General features: G+C 42.5%; 1 protein-coding gene across 1 annotated transcript; it reads right to left on the reverse strand.

Moving 5' to 3' along the window:
- Positions 1-1,590: 1,590 nt before the first annotated feature.
- LOC133402043 (neuronal acetylcholine receptor subunit alpha-7-like) lies at positions 1,591-17,151 on the reverse strand. The gene is made up of 10 exons (XM_061675609.1): positions 17,070-17,151; positions 13,239-13,378; positions 11,669-11,713; positions 11,349-11,458; positions 9,428-9,507; positions 9,170-9,337; positions 7,731-7,925; positions 6,125-6,211; positions 5,919-6,028; positions 1,591-2,409 (listed from the first exon to the last, which is right to left on the reverse strand). The coding sequence occupies exons 1-10, from the start codon at positions 17,119-17,121 to the stop codon at positions 1,591-1,593; spliced, it is 1,806 nt and encodes a 601-aa protein (XP_061531593.1). The 5' UTR covers positions 17,122-17,151.
- Positions 17,152-19,713: the final 2,562 nt, after the last annotated feature.

Here is a 19,713-nt window from a genome sequence, read left to right on the forward strand (position 1 = left end):
AATCAAGCATTTTCTATAACTGGCCTTGGGTCTTTAAGATCTCTGTGGAGATATTTTGGCCCACTCTTCCTTGCAGAATTGTTTGAATTCAGCAAAAACGGAGGGATTTTGAGCATGAACTGCCTTTTTTTTTTCATGCCACTGCATTTCAATCGGATTCAAGTCTGGACTTTGACTAGACCAATCCAAAACCTTCATTTTGTTTCTTTAAGCCATTCGTTATCCTGCTGCAGTACCCATGCGCGCTTCAGTTTGAGGTCACAAACTGAACATTCTCCTTCAGGATTTTCTGTTAAAGAGCAGAATTCATGGTTCCGTCAATCACAGCAAGTCGTCCAGGTACTCAAGGAGAAAACCAGCCCAAGACCATCATACTTGCACCACCATGTTTCACTGTTGCTAGGATGTTCTTTTTCTTAAATGTTGTGCTACATTTATGCCAGATGTAATGAGACACACACCTTCCAAAAAGCTCAACTTTCATCTGGTCAGTTCATATAATATTCTCCCAAAAGTCTTGGGAATAATCCAGATGTTTTTTTTTTTTGTGCAAAAGTAAGACAAGCCTTTATTTTCTTTTTGGTCACCAGTGGCTTTCACCTTAGAACTCTGCCATGGAGGCCATTTTTCCTCTTTTACTTATTGTTGTATCATGACCACTGACCTTAACTGAGGCAAGGGAGGCCTGCAGTTCTTTAGAAGTTGTCCTGAGTTCCTTTGTGTCCTCCTGGATGAGTCATTGCTGTTCTCTTGGGGTAATCTTTGTAGGATGGTCACTCCTGGGTAAGTTCACCACTGTTCCATAACTTCCATTTGAGGTTAATGGCTCTCCCTATGTTTAGCTGGAATCATAAAGGTTTAGAAATGGCTTTTGTATCCCTTTCCAGACTGACAGATGTGAATTACTTTATTTCTTGACTGTTCTTGAATTTGTTTGGATCGTGTCATTTTGTTGCAACTTTTTTAGATCTTTTGTCCAACTTGATTTTGTCAGGACACGTTCTGTTTAAGTGATTTCTTGATTGAACAGGTCTGCAGGTAATGAGGCTTGGGTGTGATAAGTGAAAATTAACCCAAAGTTTTTATTAGCCATAGTTAATTCATTATTTAAAAGGGGGGGGGGGTAATTACTTTTTCACACAGGGCCAGGTAACTTTGAATGTTTTTTTTCCCCTTAATGAATGAAATCACCATTTAAAAACAGCATTTTAAATTCACTTGGGTTATACTTGTCTGATATTTACATTTGTTTGATAATCTTAAACATTAAAGTGGGGGAAACTATGCAAACATATAAGAAATTGAGAAGGGGGCCAATACTTTTTGACGGCGCTGTTTAAGCTGATAGAGCCTGCTTGGATGATAGGCGAAACATCTTCGAAGACAACCAGAACAGTCCAGTTGCCATCAATTCAATGCCCTGAGAATGAAATGATCTGGATAAATGAGAATATTCATAGGCACATGCACTTCTCATGTCTTCATGTGAGATCAAACAGCCAAATCTGTCTTTAAAAAAAATAAAAATCGGCCCAATTAACAGCAATTGTGCTTGCAAAGATCCCTTCCTCCAGTCTATTTTGTTGCCTCTCAGAGAAAATCTTTGGCCAGAGCCTCCCCAAAATTGGGTGCAGCCATGAGAATGGCGATGGTACAGATGATGTTGAAGACGCTGAATCCGACCAGACACAGGCGGTCAATGACAGCTGCGGCGAACTGCCACTGCTCGGCTACACTGAGCTGCCGGTCCTGCTCGCGAACCCGTTCCACCAAAAATTGCACTTCTGTGAGAAGAGCCTGGAGCTGGTTGTCCACTACCCTGCTTCCAGTGATGCCACTATGGGTGTTTGAGGGAGCCGCCCTCCCTGAGCCCGGCCCAAATTCTAATCCACATGCCCCTGGAAAGATGGTTGTGGACTCATGGTTGAGAGACACTTTCGTTTCCTGCGATTTGCCAGATGAAACATGTTGATGACTCAGCATATCTCCCCCTCCATCTGATACCTCTCCATCTTCGGCTGCTGCTCCGTAGGAGCCCCTCATCTGACTATGACTCTGAGCTTCCAGTTCTGCTGTGGGCGGAAAGGCCTGGAACCCCATGTAATGCAGATGACCGTTCGGTTGAGTATGCAAATTGGGGCTGGGATCTCTGTGGATGGGATGCGGGAGAATGATGGCTTGGGAGATGCACCGGTGGTGTGGTGAGTGGTGGAGCTGAGCCAGGTTGGCTCTGAGGGAGGCGAGACTCTGGGGAAGGATAGAGGTCATCTGGGTGGCGGTGGTGTCGGGAGACGAGAGGGTCTTGCTCTGAGTGTCTGCCTGGCTGTGGTGAAGATCATGTTCCGCTCCCTCACCTGGGCATTTCATCCGTAGGAACCAAGGAACCCACTGCAGCAGAACCAGGTTGACCTTTCAAACAAAAACAACTTTTAGACCGCAATGTGTCATACCAGTTATCCTATAAATCTTCGTAATATGTCATATACTGTGGCACTTTGCGATATGAGTGATTCGAAGTATGAGTTTTATGAGATACAAGCCATCACTTCAGAGTCGGTCCTGGACTGAATGGCGCGCCTGCCGATTGTCACCGAGGGGGTGGGTCCATCCATCCATTTTCTTCTGCTTATCCGAGGTCGGGTCAAGGGGGCAGTAGCTTCAATAGGGAACCTCAGACTTCCCTCTCCAAAGCCACTTCAACCAGCTCTTCCGGGGGGATCCCGAGGTGTTCCCAGGCCAGCCGGGAGACATAGTCTCTCCAGCGTGTCCTGGGTCGTCCCTGGGGTCTACTCCCGGTGGAATCTGCCCGGAACACCTCACCAGGGAGGCGTCCAGGAGGCATCCTAATCAGATGCCCGAGCCACCTCATCTGACTCCTCTCAATGCGGAGGAGTAGCGGCTCTACTCTGAGCTCCTCCTGGATGACCAAGCTTCTCACCCTATCGCTGAGGGAGAGGAAAACCCCCCTGTGGAGGAAAAGTCATTTCGGCCGCTTGTATCCGGGATCCTGTTCTTTCGGTCACGACCCACAGCTCGTGACCATAGGTGAGGGTAGGAATGTAGATCGACCGGTAAATTGACAGCTTTGCCTTTTGGCTTAGCTCCTTCTTCACCACAACGGGCCGATACAAAGTCTGCATCACTGCAGACGCTGCACCGATCCCCCTGTCGATCTTCTGTTCCATTCTTTACTCACTCAAGATACTTGAACTCCTTCACTTGGGGCAGGATCTCATCCCCGACCCAAAGAGGGCCCGCCACACGTTTCCGACTGAGGACCATGGTCTCAGATTTGGAGGTGCTGATTTTCATCCCGACCGCTTCACACTCGGCTGCGAACCAATCAAGTGAGAGTTAGAGATCACGGTTGATGAAGCCAACAGAAGCACATCGTCTGCAAAAAGCAGAGATGCAATGCTGAGGCCACCAAACCGGACCCCCTCTAAGCCTCGGCTGTGCCTAGAGATTCTGTCCATAAAAGTTAAGAATAGAATCAGTGACAAAGGGCAGCCTTGGCGTAGTCTAACCCTCACTGTAAACTAATCCGACTTATTGCCGGCAATGTGAACCAAACTCTGACACCGGTCGTACAAGGACCGAACGTGGGCTGTGGGTTTGGAACCCCATACTCCCGAAGCACCCCCACAGGACTCCCCGAAGGACACAGTTGAACGCCTTTTCCAAGTCCACAAAACACATGTAGACTGGTTGGGTGAAAATCCCATGCACCCTCGAGGACCCTACTGAGGGTGTAGAGCTGGTCCACTGTTCCACGGCCAGGACGAAAACCACACTGCTCCTCCTGAATCCGAGATTTGACTTCCCGACGGACCCTGCTCTCCAGCACCCCTGAATAGACCTTATCAGGCAGGCTGAGGAGTGTGATCCCCCTGTAGATGGAACACACCCTCCGGTCCCCCTCCTTAAAAAGGGGAACCACCACCCAACTCTGCCAATCCAGAGGCACTGTCCCCGATGTCCACGCGATGCTGCAGGGGCGTGTCAACCAGGACATCCCCACAACATCCAGGAACTTAGTGGATCTTAGGAACTCCGGGGGTATCTCATCCACCTTGCCACCAAGGAGCTTTTTAACCACTTCAACCCCAGAGATAGGAGAGCCCACCAGAGAGGGTGTGTGTGTGTGTGTGTGGGGGGGGGGGGGGTCTTTATTTAAAATGTCTTTGTCTTCAAGTTTGACTAAATTTTGAGATAACAGTGTGCTACAGTCTCCCACCACTATATGGCAGCAGAACACTTCATAACATCCAGCCACCATCAATACCCGTTGGTTTTTTTGCAGTGGACGGCAATATCAGTTGGTGGCTGTAATGGGCCAATAAGATGGCTTGGCAACTGCCAACAGACCCCACAGAAGAAGAACAAAGTAGGCCATTACATTAGGTACTGTCGTGTTTGTGCTCGCATTTTCTGTGTTGCAGGTTATGTAGAGAACAAAAGTTATTGCTGTGTTTTTTTTAATCCATTATAAAACTGTTGAGTGCAATGTTTCTTAAAAAAATGCAGAATTTATTTATTTATTTTTTAATGGGGGCTTGAATGCATTCATTGCATTTCCATTCATTTCATTGGAGTAAGATGATTGGAAATACAAATGTTTTGAGATACGTTTCACAGAACTAAACTCATCTCAAGGCACCACTGTATATCATTTTGTATTGTGCTTGTCCTCATTAACGTTGAAGGTGAGCTGGAGCCTATGTGGGTGAGCTGGAGCCTATCTATCTATCTATCCTAGTCGATCGCGGGGCATGTACTGTACTTGCACCATCCATCACAAATGTAGAATTTTTTTTTTTCTGTGGCACCTATACCCGAGATGCTGCCAAAGCCCAGTCTAAATAAGAATTGGTGGCAAGTAAGTATGTTGTAGTGATATATCTTGACTGAGAGACAAGCTTTGTATGTCGGGGAGGAGCTCAGTTTAGCCTGTGTTGTTATTTTAAGTTACGCCGCATGTGAATGTACACTCGCATTTCCAGTGCATTTTTTCTTAATCTAATCATTGAAAGCCATTTTCATTATTCATTTTTTTTCTTATTCAAGGTGACTCAGCTGAGCGGTGAGGCGGCCCCCGAGTAATCTATTGACCAGTCGTCACTGGTAGTTTGTCTATATGTCTGACTACAACACAAATGGAATAAGTTGCCAACAGAAGTGACGTCAGCCCCAACTGTGAATGTTTTTAAATCCAGGTTAAATGCTTTTGAGGGTATTTCCATTTTTAAATGATATTTCTTGCACTGTACGCTGTTTTAATTGTACTTTTACCTTTTTAATTTCTCTTTTAAATGTTTATAAGCGTTTGTTTCTTTGTTTTTAAATGCTTTTAATTATGTAAAGCACGTTGAGTTACCTTGTGTATGAAATGCGCTATATACATAAATTTGCTTTAGTTTGCTTTGCTTTGCTATATGTGCCACGCCTCTCTCTCAACATCAGCTAGGATAGGGTCCAGCTCAGCCACAACCACAATGAAGACAAGCGCGATACAATGGAAAATAGATAAATGATTTGTGCTGCTGCCAAGTCTCAAAAGGGGTTATGAAATAATAATTCACAGCAAAAGCTATGGAACCACAAATGAAAAATACCTGTAATAGATTATATCGTTAACACTCCACAAAGCAACGTGAAGTCACGGTTGACTCGATTTAGACTGTACCAAATTTGTGATGGTGGGGGGATTAAGTCCACATGTTTATTTTGATGTGCATTGAAATTTTGTGGGTTTCAGCTATGCGTTTGTTACCTATCCACAAATGTTTCATGGACGCCATTGATACAGTATACTGTATTTTTTTGCCTAATCTTGATAACTAACGAACACAAACAATAGCTCTCACCTTCGCGCTTTCTTGCTTGGCAGAGGTAACAACTTGAATGATCACACTCACCCAATGTGGTATTTGTCCATTGTTGGGGTTGTGGTGATGGAACTGAAGAACAATGACCGTAGCTACCATGGACATCCCGACAATCACCATGGTGCTGGCGAAATACTGACCTGAGACAGACAATGTGTATGCGATCAACATGGTCAGCTTGCCTCATAATCCATTAAGACCAATGTCACACTGTGCAAACAAATGAAGGAACTGACCTATGAGTGGTATAGAATCTGAAGTGGCGGGCATGATCTCAGCGACCATCAACATAAAGACAGTCAGAGAAAGTAGAACTGTAATGCCTGGGAGAATGAGATAATATAATCATCTTTAATAGAAGAGTCACTTAGTGTATACGAGTACCTTGAAGTTGGAGTTTAAACCATCATTATATCAGGCGAGTTGACAGCACACCTCCCTAGCTGTCATTTTGGCAACATTTATAACGTTTACCATGGCATAAGTGTAATTATAATGTTAGGCCAAGTCAGTGCTGATTAAGATAAAAACCAGCTAGCTGTCAACTATTCCAGATCATTAGGTGAAACCTTCTGTGTATTATCTTCGTTTGTCTTTCCACAAAGGCGGTGAGGGATGTTTGAATTGTGTGGGGATCGTAATCGTTTATGACAGCCACTTTGTCTTTGTGTCGTGTCTTTGCCACTCCGTCCAAGGTTTCCCTATACCCTTTCAACCTTTTAGCCTTCATCTTAGCACCTCTAAGGAGACTGGCAAATTTATAACATAGCTGATATTAACTGATTATGGTTCTACGGAAAAAAAACTGAACAAATGAAAATGAACTCAAGTCGGTTGACTGGTCTTCGTTTCAAGCCTAGCTTATCCTCCCGATCTAGACCTCTGATCATGTGATCAAAAAGGAGATGTTCAGAATCGATATTTATCTCAATATGACAACAACGGGGGTGAAAATTAATGAAATATATCATACACTCCAGAGATACTAATTATTAAATGCTTTCATCTGTGGCGATTGCTCCAGATGGGTTTTTCTGTTGCTATGACCAACCGATCATAAGATTAGAAAATGCTGACATCATCGAGGGTCAGCAGTGTGCTGACCTTCTGAGGACAAATTTGCAATCTGATTCATTAAAGAAACAGTTTCATTAAGTTACATTGGCCATCATTACTGGCAGATGAGATTGCCATGGCAACACATGCATGCTGATATCCGATTGGACCAAAAAAAACCAAATAATAATAATAATAAAAAACTTCCACAAACTGGAAACAGTGTAGCCAAGAGAAAACACTATGAAACCAAGACAATAGACTGTTTGGAATAAACTAATAAAATTGCTTGGAACAAATATTGGAATTTAGGTTGCAAATGTATGTAAGTGTTTCTGATAGTGTTTGTGCTCAGGCCAGCAGAAAAGGCCTTGGTAGCCCAGACGATCGACTGCTGATGTTATGTGTGTTATGATATGTTGAGTTTATTTTTGCCTTGGGTAAACAAATTATGAGGAAATTGTGTTTTGAAAGTCATTCAAATGACTTCCAGTTGACCTTGGAGGCACCAGTTTATTGTACTTGGTATTCTGTACTTGATTTCTACTTTCTGACAAAGCTCCGTCTTTTTTACCCTCTTATCTTTCTTCTTGTCTGTTCTTTCTCTCCCTCTCAGTCCCGTCGCAATTCTCCCTACAGCGTTTCGATAGCTAGACAGAAAAATTTTCCCCATTATGTTGACAGAGCGAGACTCTAGGAAAACCACAAGAGTTTTGAATATGCAGACATACGCGTGTGTTTCAACATATAACCCAAGCTCGCTTTCTCATATTCGTGTCTTCTCACCCAAGCTGATCTTCTCCCCGGACTTGGCCGGGAGCAGGAAGACCAGCAGCGTCATGGATGAGAGGAGCACGGAGGGGATGAGGAGGTTGAGAGTGTAGTAGAGAGTCCGTCGGCGCAGAGTCACCACGAAGGTCACGTCAGGGTAGGGCTCTGCGCAACACTCGTACAAAACCTCGTTGCGACCTCCGAGCACCTCTGAGGGGGACACGAGAGGGTCAAAGATCGAGCTACGACTCCAGTGAAAGTAATACAGGTTGTTGAGGTTACGAACAGCAAGCAATGAACTAGTCTGCGCAGCGACCTAAGAATACGTGGTCACGCGGCACAGCCAAAGGCACGTTACTGCCGTTCTGTTTTTCATGTGATTGTTGTTACTTATGACCTACAAGTATATATTTACCATAATTAGTTATGACATTCCGAGTTGACAAATGGCACGCAATGAACTAGTTTACGCAGCAGCATAAGAAGGAACGCTCCGTTACCACCGTGTTTACTAATTTTCACTTGAGATGTGAGTTAGATAATTCTCCATGAAAGCATCAAGACGTTTATCAGTTGCTCTGAACATTTCAAGAACTTCTGTAAGATGCTTGTTCCATGATAAGCTACTGTACCCTTATATACTGTACCTTGTTTGGATGAATGGAAAATGATCCATCTTGTCGGTATATAAGATTTTTTTCTTGACAAATCTATCTACAGTACAATCAAGTGAGTCATGAATTCTGGTTCACCCTGTATATGTGCCCTACGATGGCTGGAAACCAATTCAGCGTGTCAGTCAGCTGAGCTAGGTTCATGATTACGATGGTGCTTTTATGCAAATTTTATTTGGATCCCCCCCCCCCCACACACACACACACACATATATATATATATATATATATATATATATATATATATAAACACAAACACGCACACACGCATGTATGCATGCATGCACGCCGCACACATGCACGCCCGCCCACACGCACAGACACTCACTTATATATATCCTGAAAAGGTGGAGGATGCCCACTGGGATACCTACTCTACGATTTATCCACGCTTTTAAATAATGAGGTGCATTCCAATAGTATTTCATCCGTAGTCAATGCGTTTAGGTTTTTGCTCCTAACTAACAAGTATTAAAATTCAAATGACAATATTTTCAATTTTGCCATAGGGATTTATCAAAAGCTTTATAATTTTATTTCCTTATAATGATACAATACTGAGCAAACCATGAGATTTGTTGGCATTGCTATGACCGTCATACAATCTAACAAAAACATCAATACAGACCTCTGTCAAGGCCCAACAGCATCCATTGCCATTAAGATTTTAAGCAACGATGTAGTGATCCAAGACTGTACTTAATTTTTCATTTTCATTCAGCTTCATTTTGAACACTGTTACCAAACATGGTTGCATTCTCAAGCCCCCCAAAAACTCACCCACTAGGTCCCACTCCCCATTCGGCATGTATCCCGACACATCTGCATCTTTCATCTGGATGTCCAGGAGCCAGCCGTCAAATGTCCAGGAACCAAACTTTAACTCACATCGTTGTATGTCAAAGGGAAACCAGCGCACGTCCACATTACAGGTGCTAATAAATATTCCTTAGAAATAAATGAGGAATGTCATTGTTCTAAAGGCATTAAAAAAGAGCCAATTTTTGGAGACGGAGATGTTAAAAAATAGCAACTCACCTGGAGGCAGATACTCACAGAAGCCACTGGAGTTTACCAGCACGTTGGTCTTAAAGGTGGCGTCAAACTTGTCATGAGCACTGCAGTAGAGTAACAATGATGAGTCTGCGTGTGTTTGTATTCCTCACATTTTTAGGATATAACTCTGTCTGCGGTCCTGTGATGGGGACATCTTGTGGTATGTGGACCGAAAATAAGACCAAACCATTTAAAATTGCTGTAGCACCTATTATGAACATGCCTATGAACAGGGGCGTCGAACAAGGGGTGAAAACTTGACACTGTAAAGGGACCCTGACCATTGACCTGACAAACACCCCCCGTCGGTCCCCTGTCCGCCATTAATTTCACCAAGGAAGCATCTGTTCCGTTCACTTGACGTACTTGGTCGGCGTGGGACAGAATTGGCAGAGAAACATGCCGAAACCCCCTTGAATGATTCCTGAGACGTGTGAGAATATTCGATGGACTGGCAAGACGAAAGTTGAACTTTTTGGAAGATGTGTGTCTCGTTACAGCTGCTGTAAATGTAATACTGCGTTTCAGAAAAAGAACATCACCCCAACAGTCAAACACGGTGGTGGTAGTGTGATGGGCTTGGGCTGTAGTGCTCCTTCAGGACCTGTACAACTTACTGTGATTAATGGAACCATAAATTCTGGTCTTTAATAGAAAATCCTGAAGGAGAATGTTCGGCCATCAGCTTGTGACCTCAAGCTGAAGCTCACATGGGTTGTGCAGCCGGAGAACCATCCAAAACGCAGCAGCAAGTCAACTTCAAAAACACAGTGCAGGTTTTAGAGTGGCGTTGTCAAAGTCTCGACTTGAATCCGACTGAAATGCTGTGACATGAGGTTAAAAAGGCCGTTCATGCTCGAAAATCCCGCCATTGTTGTTGAATAAAAATAATTCTACGAGGGAGAGAGGGAAAAAATATCCACACAGAGATGTGAAAGACTCATAGCCAGTTATAGAAAACACTTGATTTCAGTTATTGGTACTGAGGATGACCCAACCAGTTATTAGGTTAAGGGTTTCATTTCGTTTTGACGCAAGGCTAGGTAGCTTTGAATAGTTTTTCCTCTAAATAATAATAATAATAATAAAAATAAAAATACAAATCACCATTTACAGTAAAAATTTACTTCGCTATCTTTGTCTGATAGTTACATTTGTTTGATACCGGAGACAAATTCCTTGTGTGTTTTGGACATACTTGGCAAATAAAGATGATTCTGATTCTGATTCTGATTCTGATGATTTTACACAATAAAGTGGGTAAACTATGCAAAACAATTATTATTTGAGAAGCGGGCCATTACTTTTTGACAGCACTATATGTTTAGTTTGACAGTAAACGTAACTAGAAGTGACACTAAACAGCTTGAAGCCTCTTTTTGAAGACTTGTCCACTATCTACTGCTGCTTTTTGTGAAGTGAGTTCATTTGAGTTCACTGCCACCATACAGGGTTCGTATCTCAAATTTGTACTCGCAAGTCACAGCTAAAAATTGGCCGAACTCATAAGTCAGCGAGATGCACCAGCGAGATGCACCGTGCATCCGATTTTTAAGGTCAAGTGATTTGTTTTCCCCATTTCAGATGAAAGACACTCTCGCTCAGGAGTTTCCCCAAATAGATGATTTAACCACACACCAGGATTAACCGAGTTCATGTGGTACAATAAATGGGGCTGATGCCTTCCCACGTGGGGAGGCAACTTTGGAGTGTCTTCAGAACCAGGACTCCTGTTTCAATCACAGATATCGTAAAAAAAAAAAAAAAAACGTCTTTATTGATATTCATCCCACATAGAATCTAGTATGTGTGAGTGTGTGTCTGTGTGAGAGAAAGAGAATGTGTGGTAGTATAGTGCTTTTGGGGGTGTGTTTGTGCGTGTGCATGTGTGTGTGTCGCATACCTATTGTAAAGCAATATGTCAGGTGTCCATACTTGATCTGCAGTGAAGCGAAGGTTTTTAACTGCAGGATATTCTGACTGATTCCACTGAAGGTAGTGATCATACCACTGCTGGGAGACACAGATATACATTTTTATTAATTATTCATCTAGTTCTCAGCATAATAAACAGCAAAATATACAGCACTCATGTGTGGGTATCTGTATTAATGTATTCAATTCTGCATTTGTGTTCTACCTATTACTGCCATCTGTGTTGCTACAATGTGGGTGTCTATTTATAGACAAAATTCAATAACAGATTACTAATTAATAACTCACCATCTGCAGCCAGACATTCATGGTGAGGATCTGGTTCTTTTCATCCTTGAACAATGCGAAAGAAAATGACAAAACAAGCAATTTAATTAGTAAAGTGGCTAACTTACATACAGACACTTTTTTTTTTAATATAAAAAAACAAACAACAACAACTGTTCAACCTTGGCAGAGCCTACCGGGTACCACTGTACTGTAGTTGGCTATGGATTACTTCAATTAGAGCTACTGTAAACGAGGCCCACTAAGAGAATATCCTATAAAATTGCAATTCTATGTTTTGCTACCATCAGTCTACCACTCAAGCATCAAATGCTGTCTAAGGAAACATTTGAACTCGAAAGACGAAAACAGGACATTTTATTTGGTAGCTTACACAATTTGCCATTCCCTATATTTAAGTTGACAGCCTAGACTGCCAATAAACAGCTCAAAGTATTTACGAATTACATCTGTCTAACTGCCGCTTGTGAAGTGAGTTGAGTCACCTGCCACCATACAGTGCTCGTATATCTCAAGTCAGAGCAAAGAATCGGCCGACCAAGGGCTCATATCTTGAAAAACTCCTATCTCAAGGCACCACTGTAACATTTTCAAAGTTTTCATTTTGTCATGATTTATTCATTTGTTAATTTTATTACTCGGGTAGATGAGGGGATAAGGAATACAGCATGTACATGCTTGACATCAGCCATCAGTTGGATCCAGACTTGGGTCCAAAAAAGACACTTTAAACCGATGAGGTAAGGCCAGCCGCACACCGAGCGACATGGCCGAACTGGACTCAAGTGGGAAATCAGGGAAAAATACAGTCGTTGACTCAGACCCGCACACCCTCGCTCGTATCCCAACTCGCTGTAACGGGAAAACTGCGACCTCTGGTGTTCTTATCATAAAAATGTTTTGAGGCGCCACATATACAGTACTGTACTGTATTTTTTTTTTTTGTTGAACGACAAAAAAACACAACGTGACTGTCAAGCCCACTGTAGCTATACTATAATTAAACAAAGAGAGAAAATGTGCTAGAAATAAAGACGCGAGTGTGGTTTTTTGAGAGGTTCTTGGCAATGATTGGCCCGTTCATTGAGTGCACACATTTCGGTGACAGAGTCTCTCCACCCTTCACTTTTTAGCCACATGTACAAATTATTATTATTGATACCGTGTATAGTGTATTGGAATGGCTTGCTGGCGGCCGGCTGGATGTTGCTTTGTTCCTGGAAATGTAATTTCTGTTGTGAAAGCTCTTGTAATACGAGCCGACACGGAATATTTTATTGGCTGTTACATCTGTGACGTTGCGACACTGTTCACCTATGATTTAAATTTTGAATTGCAGCAAAACTAGTGGCCGACGGTCAGCTTCTCATGAAAACTAGTTGCAGAACCCCATACAGTGCAGTTTAATCCCGTTCGGACGTTTCTTTCAGTGTACGGCGGGCCAAATGGACACTGACAAAAATAAAATGTATATATCATATTAAATATCTTCCTTGGAGACAATGGGTTTTAAAGTATAGTATTCAATTGGACATCATTTGTGTTGTGCTGGTTGTGTCGATTTTCCTACCACATCCATGATCCGCATTGGAGTGATGGAGAAGTGGACGGTGAGGGTGTGGGAGTCATTGGCCACTGGCCTCTCCATGGGGTTATAATCTCTCAGCAACTCCCTGAGCAGAAAGCGTTGATGGGGACCCTGCGTTGTCTCTTCGTGGGTCGACAGAAGGGAGACAAGTGGAGATGGAGAATTCATAAAGTATTGATTATGTGGGGAAAAAGATGCATGAGAGAAGAGTCATGAACAAGAGAACGCTGTGTCAGAAGAAAGCAAAAGAATAATAGAACCTCGTTATTTCTAATCAATTACAACCCCTGATTGATCACACAATCTCTTCCTGCTGTTGTAAAGACGTCCGCTTCATTCCATGCAGGGAAAGTGAGGCCGTTAAACGTGGAGATAACCTGGACACACCCAGCATGCACTGGAAAATGAGCTTTCTCTCCGCAGCCCATAACGCCAGATGATGTGGCTTTGATTTTGTTAATTTCTCCAGAGGGCAATTACACTGATGTGGACACAATGATCATTTCCGAGCCACAGCACACTTTACATTCGGACAAAACATTGGCCTATCTGATGGCTGCACCTACAAGAAGTAAACCTGCTGTTCTGATGGGGCTTGAGGTCTGGGTTCTTCCCCAGTTCTTCCACACCAAACTCATCCGAGCATGGACCTTGGAACAGATAAGGACCTTCCTCTAACTGTTTACTGTTGACGCAAGTATACAACCGTCCAGAATGTCTTGAAAGATGATATATTAAGATGCAGAGAGTAAAGTTCAACTCCTGACTGATTCATGTATTATAAAGTGTGTCTTTATACTTTTGTCTATAACAGCAGTGGGCAAACTTTTCAAGGGACACCTTAGATATTTGAAAAGAACAGATAAGCCAGGTCATTCATAGATGAACTTCAATAAATAAATAAACGTGTATGCTCATCTATCCATTTTCTAAAGCGCTTCTCCTCATTAGGGGCACGGGTGAGCTGTAGTCTATCCTATCTGACTTTGGGCAAGAAGGAAGGGTACATCCTGCACAAACAACCGTTCACACTCACATTAACACATACGGATACAATGTAGAGTCTTCAATTAACTTATGAAACATCAGTAAATTGACCTATTATTTTATTAAATACATACTAAATATAACAAATAAACACATTTGAGCCACTGAGAACTACAGTAAGCTAACTCCATGTTTGTCATTTTTGAGCTAAGTGCAGAAATAAAAAGAGCATCGCCTTCAGATATTTACTGGTGTAAGTTAAGGTTTAGTTCCAAATTTGACATATATGGGACAGTCCTTCATTGAACACAACACTTTGCCTGATTCCTCAGTGCAACACTAGACCAACAATTTTACAGATGACCGCGCCCATGAAACCAGGCTACACCTCCCGCAAAAAACATCCCAGAGAGTGAGGTTCAGGTTCATAGTCCTGGGTCGTCCCCGGGGTCTCCTCCCGGTGGGACATGCCCGGAACACCTCACCAGGGAGGCGTCCGGGATGTATCCGAATCAGATGCCCCAGCCACCTCATCTGGCTCCTCTCGATGTGAAGGAACAACGGCTCTACTCTGAGATCCTCCCGGATGACCGCGCTTCTCACCCCATCTCTAAGGGAGAGCCCGGACAACCTGCGGAGGAAACTCATTTCGGCCGCTTGTATCCGTGATCGTGTTCTTTCGGTCATAGGTGAGGGTAGGAACGTAGATTGAGAGTGAGAGTTGGAGATTAGTGCTTGATAAAGCCAACAGAACCACATCATCTGCGAAAAAGCAGAGATGCAATACTGAGGCCACCAAACCAGACCCGCTCTACGCCTCGGCTGCGCCTTGAAATTCTGTCCATAAAAGTTATGAACAGAATCGGTGACAAAGGGCAGCCTTGGTGGAGTCCAACCCTCACCAGAAACGAGTCCAACTTAGTGCCAGCAATGCGGACCAAACTCTGACTCCGGTCGTACAGGGACCGAACAGCCCGTATCAGGGGGTTCGGTACCGCATACTCCCAAAGCACCCCCCATAGGACTCCCTGAGGTACACGGTCGAACGTCTTTTTCCAAGTCCACAAAAAAAACGTAGACTGGTTGTGCGAACTCCCATGCACCCTCGAGGACCCTGCCGAGGGTGTAGAGCTGGTCCACTGCCAAGACGAAAACCACACTAGTCCTCCTGGATCTGAGATTCAACTTCCCGACGGACCCTGTCGCACTGTCCCCTTCAGATACAGTGCGGTAAAATAGAAACAAATAATAGGACAGTCAAACTAACGCAAGTATTATTTGTGAAATATGGAATACAAAAAGTCTACACACCCTTGTTCAAATGCCAGGTTTTTGTGGTATTAAAACATGAGACCAAGATAAATCATATCAAAATGTTTTCCAACTTTAATGTGACCTATAACCTGTGCAAGTTAATTGGGGAGGTAAAAAAATAGACAATAAGACACTGTGTTTGCACAAGTGTGCATACCCTCTTATACTGTAACTGGGATGTGGCTGCGTTTAGAATTAACAAATCCCAACCAAACTCGTGTTATGGGATTCAGCACACAACTGTGACCATTTAAAGGGGTATGTTCAGCTGTCCCAAAAGGTTTTTCCTTATTTTTGCTTTCCCTCTCAAAATGATTCCTTTTTTAATTTTCATCTGAGTTGTACAGGTCATGTTAATGGTAGAGACAAATTCCCTTTATGTCTTGTAACATACATAGACAATAAAGCTGATTCTGATTCTGAAAAGTCTTGAAATTATTTATCTTGGACTAATTTTTTAATATCACCCCCCCCCCCCCCCAAAAAAAAAGGCATTTGAAAAGGGGTGTTTAGACTTTTTAAAGGCACTGTGTGTAATGCATGGGCATTTATTGTACAAATATCATACATACAATATTGTAGCGGACATGCCACGCAAAAGATGCCACCCGGCACCCCAGCCTCGCACTACTGCCGCTCCCCGCCGAGGTAGACGTTAACTGCAAAGTCACATGCAAACTCTAAACGGACCAACACAATAAACTATCTTCAACAAGACACAGACATTTGATTTGCCATGCCGACGCTAAGTGAATCACGGCTGCCTGGCGCTTCAAAGCGGAGACCCAAGGATGCCGAGTTCGCCCCCGGACGCTAAGTTAATGAACTCCCCGCCAGTCGAAGGATCGCACCAACAAAGGCGCCTCCACTCTGTTGAGTACCACCACTTGGGAGTTGGAACAGGCAACAGCGACACCTATGGGCGACGGAACAACACTACAGACATGGGTTCATAAGACAGTCTGTGACTCGACTGGCAGTTAATATTTTAAGAACTTTACATGAACGCCACTAGTGACTGTATTGCTGCAAAGTTGAATGTCTAACGTCGAATATGTTGTTAACTGAACGAGATGAACTGACACCGGCGCCGCTTACAACTCATCGTTTCCTTCTAAATTAAGCACAATTCTTATTTCAGACATAATCGCTACAATATCATGTCATACAGCATTTGCCAGAGCAATAAGCTGTTGATTATTAGGGTGTGTACTGTATGTGCTGTAACACAAATGGGTTTGTATGTATATGACACAGATCATGTTGAAAGGGTCAAGCCATTTGAAGTATAACCTCTCAATGACCCGTAATCGCTGTCTCTTTAATGCAGTGCGGTGCCATCAATACTCTCGTCATGCACTGCTCAGCAATAACGAGGGGAATACATTTCATGCAGGACGCTGATCATTACACACACACACACACACACACACACACGCACACACACAGATACAAATGCAAACACAAAAAAATCACACACTTGTTAGAGCTCAGTCCAGTAAAGGCACTCACCGGGCAGCCAGGTGGCAAGTGTCAAAAGCCAAAGTGCCGCAGCCTGCAACATGCTGCACGCATTCCCCCCTTGTATGCACGGAAGATGATGGATAGATCCAGATGTGAGGAGAGGTTGAGTGTGAAATGAACAGCAGCAGAGCAAGGGAAGAAGCAGGAGATGGGGTGAGGAGGAAAGGAGGAGGAAGAAGGGGGAGAGAGAGGGTGCTGGTGAGAGATGCATTGAGACAAACAGTGAGAGTGAGAAGGCTGTCTTTTACCTGTGGTATGCCTTACACTGACCTAGAGGCACCCTTCATTCATCTTGGTACTTTTTAAAGAGGGTCTGTGATTCAGTTGTAACAGTTTAATAGGCCCACGAGCCTTTTTTTCTATTTGAGGGGATGCAAAGTATAGTTTTCTATGGAGAAACAAAAATACATTAGGTCACAAAAATCACTGGCACCATAACATACAGTGCAGTACTTGAAATAATAGGGCATTTTAACCTGTGCAGTTCACAGGAGTGTAATGCTGACACCTACTGGATATTACAGTAAGTGAAAAAAATACATGAGAGACTTCATTAGGAATACCTGTGAATTCAGTTATGATGACTGTGAAACCATATAAATGGTTAAACATCCATCCATCCATCCATTTTCTTTTCCGCTTCTCCTCACTAGGGTCGCGGGGCGTGCTGGAGCATATCCCAGCTTTCTCCGGGCGAGAGGCAGGGTACACTCTGAACCGGTCGCCAGCCAATAGCAGGGCACATAGAAACTAATAACCATTTGCACTCAAATTCGCACCTACGTGCAATTCAGGCTCCCAGGCCTTGACTTTGACACCTGTGGTATAGGGTATTAATATATTTAGTTTGGGCTAAATATATTACATTAAGACTCATCCACAGCAGGGGTCGCCATCCTTTTTTGCAACGGAGAGCTACCAGTTTAATACACACGTTTGAAATAATATATTAGCTTTAATATATATTATTAATTGTTAATGCCGTGACCGTACTGAGGATAAGCGGTACAGAAAATGGATGGATGGATATTCAGAATTATACAATAACTATCAACAATGACTTAAAATGGTAGGGAAAATAAACATCAGTAAGCAACACTTTATTTGTTTAAATCTTAAGATTTACACGTCAGAGGAGGAGCAAGAAATTAAAGTTAAAAAATCAAGAAAATCAAAATCAAGAAATTCAGCAACTTTTAGTTTAAAACTACAAATAGACCAACGAGGCCAGTTTGAATCGACTCTGAAGGTCATTCCAGGACCACGGGCCGAAGTAAAATGGCATCTCTTACTGGCCTCAGTTCGCACTTTAAAATGCACTTAGGTGCTAGATCTGTGGGATTTGGAATCATCACGAAATTGGAGCAGATATAACATGGAACTTGATGGAAGCTTGTCAATAGCCTTATACAGTATATAAAAGTATACCAGTGCTGCAGCCTGTGTAGTAGCAAGTGAGGACCAACCAACTGAGGAGTAAAGAGTACAATAAGTGGAGTGAATGTGATGTGCTAAGTTTGTAATAAATCTCAGAGCTGCATGATAGAGTGGGTCGACTTTAGCTAGGGCAGTCGAACAAGCAAATCTATAAACAGTATCTAATTGCGACAGAAAGAGGGCCATAATCACCTGTTTGCAGAAAGAAGGAGAAGAGTATTATTTTACCCGACGCTAAGTTCCATCCAAACTTTTTCTTTAATGTCTGCTATCATGACTACCAAAAGACTGTATTTTTCTCAGTGAAGGATGTGTTGCCAAAAGAGTTGATATCACTGCGCTGGGAGGTGAACAGCAACTAGGAATTAAAAATTGCTTACAGAATTTTTTGTACCACTGAAGTAATTACGAAAATATTTTCTAAACCGACGCCACTCTTTTCATTTTCTAGTGCAACAAAGAGCATGTTTTATTTGTTATAAATTTGATATGGCTTCCAATATATTTTTTAAATGCCTGTTTTGATGTGCTAGTCTGCTGTTTTGTTTTGCTTACATTATGCAGGTACATTTGCTTAGTATTAACTGCTTTCCATTCTGGGTGGATGGTAGTCTATCAACAGTTTTGTGTTTGTAATTGTACTGTGTATTTTAATGTTCTTTTATGTTCTGTACTTTTATGTTTTTATGTGTACTGTGTTCTTTAGTTATACATTGCTTATTTTTATTGTTATAACGTGAATTGAGGTCAGCCTTCTTGGTCAGATCACCATTGAAAAAGAGACATCAGTCTCAATGGGTTTTTAGTTTCTGGTTAAATAATAGGTTTTGATTGATTGATTGATTGATTGATTGGTAGTTAACCAATCAAATAATTAATTCCAAACATGTTTTGTTTGTCTGTCTTGGATCTACATTATCTAATCATAGTGTATATTTAGAACTTGATATGTATGTTTGTATTTATGTATGTACTGTATGGATTCATTCATTCATTAAAATTGTCTTCCCCTTTTTTTTTTTTTTTTTTTTTTTTTAGCCGAAATAGCAAAACCTTGATATTGTTGTGTCTATTACAATTCCTGTAACCACCCCTTGAGGGAAAATCTGTTTTTCATTCTCACGTGCGAATGATAATGGAGCCATCCATTAATTGTTTCACAGTGAGTTTTCTACAAAACCTTATGTTATTACAT

Source organism: Phycodurus eques, chromosome 4 (assembly GCF_024500275.1).
Source record: "Phycodurus eques isolate BA_2022a chromosome 4, UOR_Pequ_1.1, whole genome shotgun sequence".
In the NCBI taxonomy this organism is placed as follows: Eukaryota; Metazoa; Chordata; class Actinopteri; order Syngnathiformes; family Syngnathidae; genus Phycodurus; species Phycodurus eques.